This window comes from Tursiops truncatus, chromosome 13, assembly GCF_011762595.2.
Source record: "Tursiops truncatus isolate mTurTru1 chromosome 13, mTurTru1.mat.Y, whole genome shotgun sequence".
NCBI classification, from domain to species: Eukaryota; Metazoa; Chordata; class Mammalia; order Artiodactyla; family Delphinidae; genus Tursiops; species Tursiops truncatus.
Window position 1 is genome coordinate 18,730,939 of NC_047046.1, and position 12,972 is coordinate 18,743,910.

Sequence of the window (12,972 nt, forward strand, 5' to 3'; positions counted from 1 at the left end):
GGAGCCACCAGGAGCCCCCCTTCCGGCTTTGCAGATTGGCCCGGATTTCCCTGTCTCCCTCCTGAGACTAATCCTCCTTTTATGCTGTTTAAATATTTGCAGGTAGAGGGAGGGAGGGATGGGGGAGGGCAGGGCATATTTCTGAATGGTTGCCGGGTGGGGCCAGCGGTGGGGTGGGGTAGGTGCTCTGAGGCCTGATGTGGAGGCACGGCTGGGCCACAGCCAGAGGAAGTTGGGGTTGGTGAATAGAGCTGAAAGGGCCCCTTAGCAATTGGCCATTCACCTAACTAACTAACCCTCATGGATATCCACCGTGGGCCACTCAGTGAACCTGACCGTCACTATCATGTCAAGAGTCATTGCTGTTTGTAGCATCCCTACTATGTGCCAAGTACAGTCTCCACGGTCTCATTCAAGCCTCACATTACCCCTGTGAGGTAGGGGTGCTAAGACCATCCACCCCACTTTACAGATGGGGAAGCTTGTCTAGCATCATGTGGGCAGTGAGTGGCCAAGGATTGGACCCCAGGTCAGTGACTCCACCTCTTGGGCTCTTAGCCTCTCTCAACTGCCTCCTCACATCCTGTCCTTAGAGCTGAGAAGCTGGTTCCAAAAAGAGTGAGCTCCCCATCGTTGAAGAAATACAAGCAGTTGTTGGAGGACTCCTTAGAATGGAGCTGGAGAGGGATCACAGTTTCCTGACCACTGTGACCTTTGAGGTCCCCCTGCCTCTGAAGGGTCCCCACAGTGGGATGTAGTTGGCAGAGTCACATCCAGGTGACCCAGGTCTTCTGACTCCCAGTTCAGTGCTTCTTTCCATCCCCAAGTTGGGGGACACTGGAGAATCCCTCCTCACAGGTTTCTCAGCACCTTGGGGTTTCAGAGGGCCTGACCCAGCATTGGGCAGGGCTGGAGGCAGGGCTTCAGGTCAGGCCGTCAGACCTGGCTTCAAGTCCTGGCTGTGTGACCTACAGGCAAGTTGTATAGACTCTCTGTGCCTCACTTTATCCATCTCTAAAATGGGGATAATAATGCTCTCATGAGGATTAAATCAGACATTCTATACAGATCACCTGGCACTTCGTAGATGCTCTTAGTATACATTCTCTTTTGTTCTAATAACAAAAGCAGAATGACAAAACAAAAGGAGAATAACAGAAGCATTTGGTTCACAGTGGCCTCTGCTTCTGCAGTGACAAAGTATTTGTTAGAACAAAGGCCCTGGGTCTGAATCCTGCTGCCTCTGCATGACCTGGGTCAAGTTAGCTAATGTTTGTGTGTCAGTTTCCCCATCTATAAAATGGGAATAACTTGGGAAATGACCTCATTAAGGTTGTGCTTACAGATAGTCCCCGGAACACAGCGAGTGCCCAAAAAAGTGAGGGTAAGCTTTAGCGTCATAAAGCTTCTGCTGTGTGCCAGCCCGGCCTGCCCTTTCACCAGTCACATCACATTTAATTCTCAGCACAGCCCCAAGGGGTGATAGGTTCCACGTTACAGATGAGGAAACTGAGGTGCCAGCAGGGGCACGACTCGACCGAGCTCACAGTGGACGTGAGTGGCCGGGCTGGGATGAGAATGCAGGTCTGTGTGGCTCTAGAGTGGCGCCAACCATAGTCACTGCCTCTGTGCCGCCCAAATGGGGCGGGATTCCTGGTCCAAAGCTTAGAAAATCACACAGGCCGCAAGGAGCCAGGATGGCACCCTGCCACTGCCACTGTCTCCAAACCACCCCACGGTCCCTCAGTCTGTCTGCCTCCAACGTGGACCAAGTTCAAGACCATGTCTGGGGGTGTGAGAGGGGGAAGGTGGTTGAGCTAATTTCAGAAGTCTTCTGCAGCTGCCAGACCCTCTTCCCCCACCCCCAGTGCTGACCTGTCCCCGGGGATGGGTCCCCCCCTCGCAGGAGTGGGCAGCAGCCTCTTTCTTCTTGCGGTGAGACCATGCCCTCTTCTGCAAGACTCTCAGTGACCTTCTGGGGGAGGCTCCCACAGCATTGCCTTTTAATTTCCTCTCCTGGCCTCCGGCTGTCAGCCTGTTATGAACTTCTGGGAAGATATTCTAGCCCACAGCTGGGAGCCAACGGAGGTGGGGAGGGGCCCTCACTCGCCGGAACCCCTTGTTCAGGCTGAGAACACCCTGGGTGCTGCATTCTCCCCTCCACCACCCACCCCCAGATCCATCCCCAGGACAAGAGGCCCAGAGCCAGGCAGCCACGGGCTCCTCCCTGCAGCCGGCTTCCCAGCTGTGTGACCCTTTGAATTTCAGGATCCACAGCTGCAAGCAGATGGCCTTCTCCGCTCTGCAGATTCTGGAGTTGAGACAATGTGTGTGTGCAGTCAGGGTGCCGATAGGAAGCAAGTGCTTCCCAAGGTGAATTTAATAAAGGGCTGTTGACTAAGGCAAGGGAAGGATGCAGCACCCCGTGATATTAACGTTGGGGAACCAGGACCCGCTACTGCCCCCAGTCTGATCTGGGTGGGAGGGAGAGGTTCCCAGAAGGGGCAGCCTGTGTGGGGAGGGTCCCCAGAGACAGCTGTGACTGCTACACCTCTTTCTTAAGGATTTGGGGGCAGCTCCTTATTTTATATTTTATATCCTCCCCCACCCTTCCCCACTCTCCCCGCCTCTCCTTTTCCATCCCCTTAGATCCTTGAGTACAGTCTGAGCGTGCTTGAGATCACCTGGAGGGCTTGATCACCACCTCAGAGTTTCTGATTCAGTAGGTCCAGGGTGAGGCTGAGCATCTGTACCTCTCTCTGACCAGTCCCCAGCTGGTGCCAGTGCTGGTGCTTCTGGGCCCCACCCGAGGAGCTCTGCTGGTCCCCATCGCACTTACCTCCCACCTCTCTTAGCTTGTGGCTCTTTGAACTAAGGGCCCCTTCAGGGCAGGACTGTCTTACTCCATCCCTGCAGCTCTCTCCACCTTGAACTCAGTATCCGAGGGCTGGTTCTCAGAGGGGAAGCCCTCTCCTTTTTTCTTAGTCAGTCCAGCTTAAAGGTTTGTCAATTTTGCTGATTGTTTGAACCAACTCTTGCTTTTGTTAATTTTTTCTGTTCTCTATTTTGTTTATTTCTAATCTTGATTCCCCTCTGCTAGCTTTGGGTTTAGTTTATTCTTTTATAGTTCGTTAAGGTGTAAAGTTAGATTGCTGATTTGGCATCTTTATTCTTTAACATAAGTATTTCCAACTGTAAATTTCCCTCTTATCACTGCTTCCCTTTCATCCCATAAATGTTTGCATGTTGTGTTTTCATTTTCTTTTGTCTCAAGACGTTTGTTGATTTTTCTTGTGATTTCTTCTTTGACTCATTGTTTAAGCGTGTGTTTAAATTTTCAGTTATTTCTGGATTTCCCAGTTTTCCTTCTGCTGTTGATTTCTAGCTTCATTCCATTGTGATCGGAAGAGATACTTTCTTTGATTTCAGTCTTTTAAAATTTATTAAGACTTGTTTTGTGTCCTAACACACTAATCTGAAGACTATTCCATGTACACTTGAGAAAAGTGTGTATTCTGCTCTTGTTGGTTGGACAGTCCATGTGTCTGTTAGGTCCAGTTGGTCTATAATGTCGTCCAAGTCCCCTGTTTCCTTATTGGCCTTCTGTCTGGTTGTTCTGTTGACTTACCTTTTAACAAGATCCTTCTGGACACTGTTAAGGCTGTTAAGACAGCCTCTAGGATGTAGATGCAGGGAGACCAGTGAGAGGTTACAGTGTCAATCTAGGAGAGATATGACTTGGACCAGCATCACTGGCACCTGGGCAGTGCTGGTGGAGGGGAGGAAAAATGGTTGGACTCTAAGTCTGTTTCAATGGTGGAGCCAAAAGAGTCAGTGAAACGATTCTGTAGAAATTGGAGCTATAGGTAAGGGAGTTTGCCTAAGCTCCTACAGCTAGTAAGTGGCTGAGCCAGGATTTGAACCCACGTCTGCTTGGCTCCCAATTCTTGGCTGTTGATTACTCACTGTGCTTTTGAAAGTCCTCCCGATCCAGCTGCCTGGACACCCACCCCCATGCCTCCCTGACAGTCTACTGTCACCACTATTTGGCCTGAACTCACTCCCTCAGCCTCTATTCCCAAAGGATGTCCAAGTCTAGGTGCTGGGAGCAGAGAAAAGACGGAGGCAGGTACCTGAGGCTGAGGAGGGCAGAGAGGGGGACAAATGCTCTGAGACCATGTGGGCTTAACGGCATGTTGTAGAAGAGGCTCAACCCCTGGAGTCGGATAAACCTGGGTCCAAGCCCTGAATCCATTCGTCACCGGCTGTGTGACTCTGGGCAGGTTACTCCGCCTCTCTGTGCCTTTGTTTGTCATTATATGGCTACTCCATTTACCCATGATTATAGTGATAAGAAAGCATGTTTTTCAACTAGAATATTCTACCAAAGCAGAAGTCAATCATGATCTTTCAAGCCATTCATTCCTCAAACAGAACTTTATTGAGCACCTACTGTGTGCTGGAACCACAGTTGTTAAGCAGAGAGACACGGAGTGCTTGCCCTCATGGGGTCCACAGCTTGGCAGGGGGGACAGATGCTGACAAAATCATCACAAATCTGATGGATGTTACAAAAAGCAGCCACTGTGGGCCCCCAAGCAAGGAAATTTAATCTTAACAGGTGATGTTTCAGGCAGGACCAGAATAACGGTAAAGGAGGCCAGGTGTGAGGTTCTCGGTAGGGCAATGACCTACATGCAGCTAACGTTTATCGCAGGTACACTACACACCAGGCTCTGTACTCAGCACATGGGGTGCATTACCTTGTGCAGTCCTCCCATTGCCCCTTGTAGGTGCTGTTCCTACAAGCCCTTTACCCAGTGAGAAAACTAAGGTTCAGAGAGGCGACATGGGCTGCCTGAGGAAATACAGCTAGCAGCTAGACGGGCCAGGATATGGCAGCTGGAGCCAAAATGAGAAACATTTTTATAAGTTGGAATTCCAGCTCTGCTGCTTCCTAGCCGTATGGCCTTGGGTGGGCTAGTTCATCTTCCTGAACCTCAGTTTCCCCATTTGTAATTGGGACCAGTTCCACAGGCTCAGTTAGATAGTTTTCAGACTTTGAAATGCTGCTGGCAAAACCAGGCTTAGAGCTTGCTGGGCTTGGTGGCCGGGAGCTGTTCACGGTGCGGGTGCTGACTTGGTTGTGTCGGGGGAGGTGCTGTGTCAGCTCTCAGGTGGTCACTGCCATGTGTTTTTCCGGAGAACATGGCCAAGGATGCTTTGGGTTCTGTCTTCCCCTCCAGAAGGCAATCAGAAGGAAAGGAGAGAGGGACACTGAGAGCCTGAGACTGCTCTCAGACAGGCACGTGGATGGGCTGGCCAGGCCGAGTGTAGGTGGGCTGCAGGGCAGCCAGAAGGGAGTAGGGGCTCATCGATGGGGGTGGATTCCGGATCCCCACGTCACAGCCCCAGAGATGTAGAGCGGGGACCAGGTTTTGAGGTCATCTCTTCTGACCTCCTCAACCTCCAGGTGGGCAAACTGAGGCCTTAGAGGGGAGAAACACTTTGCTAAAGTGCTACAGTGACTCCAGACACAGTGGGGCCCAGAATCCAGCAGAGCAGAAGGGCATTCAGGCCACCAAAGGGCCACCTCCATAAGCAGAGGCATGGCTGCCCTTTCAGCGCTGTGTCCCCTGTGTCTGGCACATCACAGGTGTTCAATAAATATTTGTTGAATGAGTGAATGTAGTATGAAAAACACACAGCCTGGGGGGTCAGACCCAGCTTGGATTCTGTCTCCACTCTGGGCCAGCTCTACGTTTCTGGGTGAATTTCTACACGTTGCTAAGCCTCTGTTTCCCAAAATAAGATCACAAATCCAGCTGGTAGGTACCTGAGCAAGGATTTGAACTGTGGTCTACAGGATTCCAGGGCTGATTCTTCATACTACACCTTCCTGTTTTTTTTAATATACCCGTTTCATTCATTCATTCATTCATCCACTCACTTAGAAAATATTTATGGAGACCTACTGTGGACCAGGCACTGTTCTAGCCTCCATGGATACAGCCGTGAAAAAAGGCAGACAAGGCCCTGCCCTTGGGGAAATTATATTGTAGAAGATGGAGACAGACAGTAAACAAATAGGACAGGAAGTACTCTGAAGAAACCATAACAGGGGATGGAAGGAGTTAGAGGTGGGATGCCTTAGATGATGTGGACAGTCAGGAAGGAGAGGACATTTTTCGTGACACCTCAAGAGAAGCCCACTGTGCAGAGAGCCTGAAAAAATAATTTAGTTCAGTGTGAAGTGTGCAGCTATCAGAGGCCACAGGCCCTAGCCCTACAGAAAACACAGCAGGGAGGATGTGGAAGGAAAGCAGTTACCAAAACATCCCAAGCAGCCTGAGAACACTGTTGGGAGTGATGTAGCCCTTTGAGGTGTCTGCACCCCGAGTGGGTTTGGGTCTCCCCCTCTGGTGCCTCTGCCTTCCAGGTGAAGCAGATTATGGAGGAAGCCGTCACGCGCAAGTTTGTCCATGAAGACAGCAGCCACATCATCTCTTTCTGTGGTGAGTTAGTGGCCCGTGGCCTTGAAAAGCGGCTTTTTTTTCCCTCTGTGGGCTGCCTTGGGGATGTGGCGTCTTTCTTTGAGCAAAGTTCTCATGTCATTCTTTTGCTTTTTAACTGCGAAGTTATTTTTGGATTCTAAAGGGACTCCATTAGGGAATTTGGAAGTAGAGAAAAGATTTGGAAGTAGAGAAGAAATTAAGAATGACATCTGCACCCCGGGAAAAGGTAATCATTGTTGACATAGAAGGATGCCTTCCCTCCCGTGGGTTCCGTTCGCACTGACCCTACCCCAAGCGACCAAGGGTCTTGCATCTAAGGGATGGGCTCTACATCCTTTCCTCACCCAGGTAAAGAGAGAGGATGAATGAGGACTTAAAAAAAAAAGAAAGGAATCAAGAGCCATAGACACATCCCGAGGGATCTCTTCCAGCTGGCTCAGCAAAGGAGGCAGGCTCAGAGCGTGACTGAGACTTCTCTCCTTGAACCTGCGAGGCCCACAGGGTTCCAGGAATAACCTCGCTGCCAGGTGCTTACTGTACTTTCACAATGGCTAGAGACAGGTGTCTTACCGTGTCCCTGAAGTCAGATTCAGTGCCTAAGCAGTGTGTACGTATACGTGGGAGTGTTTCTTTCTCCCTGAACACCTTTTTATTTCGTGATTGGAGTCTCATAACAAAGGACAAGCTGTAATGCCCCCCTCACGGTCTTGGCCCTATAGAGGGGCCCATCAGCCTCCATCCAGATGGCCGGGGACACCACCCATGGGCCTGCAGCTGGCCGAGCATGTGCCATGACCTGGGAGACCACTGACGTCAGCTCAGCCCCTTGCAGCCTACCTCTGTTCACATCCCACCTCTGCCATTTCTTGGTTGGGTGACCTTGGGCAAGATCTTATTTTTTTAGGTGATAATGCATTTATTTAAATAAATATATATATACACACACATATATATATATATATATATTGGCTGCACCTCCTGGCTTGTGGGATCTTAGTTCCCTGAGCAGAGATCAAACCTGGGCCCATGGCAGTGAAAGCGCCGAGTCGTAACCACTGGACTACCAGGGAAGTCCCGGAAATATGTTTTATGTATATATTGGGTTGGCCAAAAAGTTCATACGGGTTTTTCTGTAAGATGTTACGTTATGTATAAAAATACACATTTATGCGTGCATATATATATACACACACACATATATATGGGAATATATATCTCTCTATATAAATATAGATATATATCTCTGGCTTTCTTTTTTCTCCTGGACATTTTTATTTGCAAAAGACATGATATGCATGTCTATTTTGGGACTCACTAGCATACCTACCAATTAAAGACTTAGAAGACTAGAGAGTGATAAAAATCATAATAATTCTCTAACTCTGATCAGAGTTTGGGGGTGAGAGAAATCTGCTGGCTCTAAATGAGACCTGAGGGATGTCCCTGAGGTTTCTTTTGTCCATTGTTCCTTATGAGCCATTGTCGGAAAGAATGGAATAATGTCTACCAAGCCAGAATGGATCATGAACTTAATCAGTATAAAGAAATGAAAGTTCTGGGTATGTAAGCAAAACTGAAGATATTTTAGAGATCATCACCCAGAATATTTTAAATCCGTGAGCAGATTAGGCAACATGTGAACAATCCTTCAAAGCCAAGTCATTGCTAACAACAACAACAAAAGCAACACAAGCAATTAAACTGAAACCTCTCTATTTCTCCTTGCACATGGCATGACCTTGGCCAGCCTCTTTATTTTTTTTTGCGGTCCGCGGGCCTCTCACTGTGTGGCCTCTCCCGTTGCGGAGCACAGGCTCCGGACGCGCAGGCTCAGCGGCCATGGCTCACGGGCCCAGCCGCTCCGCGGCACGCGGGATCCTCCCGGACCGGGGCACGAACCTGCACCCCCTGCATCGGCAGGCGGACTCCCAACCACTGCGACACCAGGGAAGCCCTTGGCCAGGCTCTTGAGTGCTGGTGTGCTCTTCTGAAAAGACAGTAACTAGAACACTTGCTTAATGAGTTTTGCCATGGGGATCAGGGAAGGTAAACCTTAACACTGGCTGGGTAGGTGCCCAAGAAGGGGTAGCTCTTATTATAAATTAACGTTTTCCCATAAACATTGATTATGCTCCAGTGCATACCAGAGAGCTCCCAGTCTGCTGTGTAAGACGGAAAGTAAGAAGATAAATAAAGGCTGCTGAGAGTATCAGATATAAGATAGGGGCCATCAGAATGGCCTGCACAGGGTCTGTTTCTTAGAAGGGAACACTGAGGACCAGAGGGGGAAAGTTATTTGCCTAAGGTCACACAGCAAGTTAGTGGTAGAACCCAGGCTACACCCTAGGTCTCTTATTTGAGGAGGACTGGGCAGGGCCTCCAGGGGAAACACAGAAATGGGAAGATTATGACTGAATCCTCTCTTCAAAGGCCCTTTGTGGAGGCACAAGTGTTGTGAGCACACCTTGGGTTCAGATGTGGGTTTGAATCCCAGCTCCATCACTCATTTGCTGGGTGGCCCTGGACAGTTCAGTTTACCTCTGGGAGCCTCAGTTTCCACATCTGAAAAATGGATGGTTTTACTTTCTGCCTGGCTGTGGCAGAGATCAGATGAGATCCATGATGTTAGCTGTTACTGGAGTCACAGTAGTAGTGACAACAGTGTGACTCCCTAACCGGAATAGAGCTCAGCAGTCACATGGTCCAGGCTCCCCTCCCTCATTGACAGGAGTAATAGCTAACATTTGTAAAGCACACACTATGTGCCAGGCTCTGGGCAAAGTGCTTTCCGTGCATTTTTTCCACCTCATCCTAACAGTAACCTCACGAGGTTAATGTTCATACCATCCCCGTTTTACAGATGAGGAAACTGAGGCACAGGGAGGGGAAGTAATTGACCCCTGTCACACAGCTGGTTATTGGCCAGGAGAGAATGTGAACAGAGATGATCTGACCTTGGGCGGCCAGCGTGGGTTCACCACTAAGCCCCTTGCTCCCTTTTGAGGGGCTGGATGGTGGAGAGGTATACGTGCTTTTTGCTATGATGCTGTCACGAAATTTGTGATTCTGGGGTCCCCGGATCTTCAAGGTACCTGTGTGTGTTGGAAGCTCAGAGCCAGGCTGGGCACTGGGGAGCATGGGCAGGGCCTGCTGATCATTGTGTCCCTGCAGCGGCTGTGGAGGCCTGCGTCCTGCATGGCCTGCGGAGGCGAGCGGCTGGCTTCCTGCGCAGCAACAAGATCGCAGCTCTCTTCATGAAAGTGGGCAAGAGCTTCCCGCCAGCAGAGGAGCTGAGCCGCAAGGTGCAGGACCTGGAGCAGCTGATCGAGAGCGCGTAAGTGCTGAGAACGGGGTACAGGCTAGGGTACCCCCAGAGGATAGCCCCTGCTCCTCCCCGGGCTCAGTGAGAGCCTGCACCCTCTCCACTCTCCATTCTGCTCCTCCAACCCGCCAGATTCTTTCACACCCCAGGTCCTTTGCACACACTGTACCCTCCACCCAGTTCACACCCCTCATCTTCCATGGCTGGTTCCTTGTCATCCTCAGGCCTTCCCCTAATTAATGGTAAATTTCAACCCTCACCCCATTTCTCTTTTATATCCCTCTGTTTATTGTCTTCCCAGTTGTTATCACCATGTGTAATTTATTCATTCATTCGTTTACTGTTTACTTGATTGTCATCTGTCTCCCCCACTTGACTCTGAACTCCTTGAGGGCAGGCAGCTGCACCTGTGCTATCCCCCATTAGGTCCCCAGTGTCTGAGACAGTGCTCAGCACCCGGGAGATGCCCAAGAAACAACTGTAAAATGAATAAGTGCCTACCCTGAGCCAAACCTGTGCCAAATGCAGGAAGATCAAAGTTTAACATAACCAACATGGTCTCTGTCTGTGTGGACAGATGCTCACAGTGAAGCAGCCATTGAAGGGGATGTTGTCTTAGTGGCTGATTGTGTGTACTGGGGGGAGGCTCATGGCCTGAGAGTGTGCACATGAGGGCCTTCCACCCGAGCCACCCCCAGCGTCCCAACTGCACAGCCAAACCCTCTACCTGGAGCCTGGTCAGGGATGGCAAATAGGTTTCAAACCCATTTGGTCCTAGTAGCTGCACAGAGAGTTGTGTTGTGAAAGATTCTGGAGCTGTGAGTGGACTACATGGGAAAGAGGGCATGGATTGATTAGCCATGCCTGTTATGGGCAACAGAAGGGAGAGAGAGGCGTGCATGTCATGTGTTTGCCCTCTCTGCCATGAGTGGTTACTCTACTTCACTGGATGAGAAATGGCCCTTTCCTTGCCCTTTAGGCCCTGCCAGCCCCGGGCTGCTGGCCAGAACTGCATGATGGGTAAGGCTATGGATTTGGCATTGCCAACTCCCATTTGGAATCTGACTCCTCAGCCACCTGGTCTTTAGGTGCCTTCCAATCCATCTGCTAAATTCCCAGGTGTTTGCTGATAACTTCTTAAAAGGGATGGATTTCCATGGACCTTCCATAACATTGGGAGCAACTTTCTAATGGAGGAATGAGAGATGTCCATTCCAGGTGTCCATTCATTCATTTGTGCAATTATTCATTCATGGACATATTTACTGAGCCCTTTGTATATGCCAGGCACTGTGCTGGGCCCTGGAGATACAGGCGTGAAAAAGGGCCAAGGCTTGCCACTTGGTAGACTCAATATTTTATTTTAAAAGCAGTTGCATTGTCCATACCCTCGAGGTCACAGTGCGGAGGGGAAGACAGAGAAGTGAGTGGGAAGTTAAGCTGCAGAGGTTGAGGGAACACAGAGGAGGGGCCCCTCCCCAGCTTCAGCTGGTGCAAGAGGGCTTCCTGTAGGAGGGGGTGCCCTCGCTGAGACCTCAAGAGTGAGAAAGAGTCAGGCAGGGAATAGGGTGGGCGGGGGAAGCCGGGAAGAAGCAGCAGCTCACGAAAGTCCTCATATGAGAGCTTCACAGCCTCAGGGATCCACAGATATCTCTGTCTGGCTGGATCATGGGGTCAGAGGCAGAGAGTGGTAAGGAGGTGGCTGGAGAGGCAAACGGGCAAGGTCATGGAGCGCCCTGCTAGTCATGTTAAAAAGCTTCCTTCTCCAGGGCAATGGGGAGCCACCAAAAGATCTATAATCCAAGACTCTTCTTGGCCAGCACTCTTTTCCAGCCGAGAGAGAGAGAAAGTAAGAGAGAGACAGAAATTTCAATAGGAGCAAGACAGGAATAAAGACACAGACCTACTAGAGAATGGACTTGAGGATACGGGGAGGGGGAAGGGTAAGCTGTGACAAAGTGAGAGAGTGGCATGGACATATATACACTACCAAAGGTAAAATAGATAGCTAGTGGGAAGCAGCCGCATAGCACAGGGAGATCAACTCGGTGCTTTGTGACCACCTAGAGGGGTGGGATAGGGAGGGTGGGAGGGAGACGCAAGAGGGAAGAGATATGGAAACATATGTATATGTATAACTGATTCACTTTGTTATAAAGCAGAAACTAACACACCATTGTAAAGCAATTATACTCCAATAAAGATGTTAAAAAAACAAAGACATTTCAGTATGAGCATCTGGCTCACCCATCCACAGTGTAGGAGAGCGTCAGTTTTACCACAGCTTCACACTCACTCGGTATTATTTTTTCAACTCTTTTCCCATTCTCCAGGAGCAATATGGGCTCTTGTTGTTGTTCTAATTGACATTCCTTGATTTCTTAGAGAAGTTGGACACTTTCCTATTTGCATATTGATCCTGTTGGATTTCCTCTTTTGTGAATATCTATTCTCTTCCTTTACTGGTCTTGAAGGCGAAACCAGATACAGGGCCTCCAGGAGAATGTGCGAAAGCTGCCAAAACTGCCCAACCTGTCCCCACTCGCCATCAAGCACCTGTGGATCCGTACAGCCTTGTTTGAGAAGGTCCTGGACAAAATTGTTCATTACCTTGTGGAAAACAGCAGGTGAGCGGAAGACACCTGGGTGCGCTCTGCCACCACCTGCTGGCCTTCTTAGGAATTGCACTCTCTCACGCAAAGCTCCTTATCCTTTGCCCCCTTGATATACACTTGATGTGAAGGTGATTAAATAAGGGCCTTCTGGATGTTTGACTCTGAACTAGCCTAGCTTAGAACCTTGGGAATATTTGGGTGCTTAATAGCAATGCAGGGTCTCTGGAATTGGGGTGGGGTGTAAGGATCTTGCAATCTTAGAGATGTTCCTTTTCCCATGAATGAAGCCCACAGTCTATTCACTATGTGGCCCTAGGGGACTCACTTAGCTTCTCTGTGCCTCTGTTGTCTCTTCTGGTGAATGGGACAGGATGGGAATTGCTGCCACTCTGGAGAAGAGGTGAGAAAAGGAGTTAGTGAGTACACAGCATTTTGGAAATGCATAGTGATATTTTTTACATTGTCTCTCCTAGCTCAGATTGACATGGTATAAAGGTTTTACAGTGTAAGTCTTCTTGGC

At 49.6% G+C, this 12,972-nt stretch overlaps 1 protein-coding gene across 4 annotated transcripts in view; it reads left to right on the forward strand.

Annotated features, from left to right (window-relative positions):
- Positions 1–12,972, forward strand: part of SGSM1 (small G protein signaling modulator 1) — an 82,339-nt gene that overhangs the window by 15,524 nt on the left and 53,843 nt on the right. For 2 of the 4 annotated variants that reach the window (XM_004323326.4, XM_073790249.1), the window contains 3 exons: positions 6,440–6,515; positions 9,687–9,849; positions 12,312–12,464. In XM_004323326.4, coding sequence (XP_004323374.2) covers positions 6,440–6,515; positions 9,687–9,849; positions 12,312–12,464 — 392 coding nt within the window. Of the gene's footprint in view, positions 1–6,439; positions 6,516–6,657; positions 6,742–6,863; positions 7,043–9,686; positions 9,850–12,311; positions 12,465–12,972 lie in introns of those variants that run through there. The other 2 variants (XM_073790247.1, XM_073790250.1) reach the window with 2 other exon arrangements.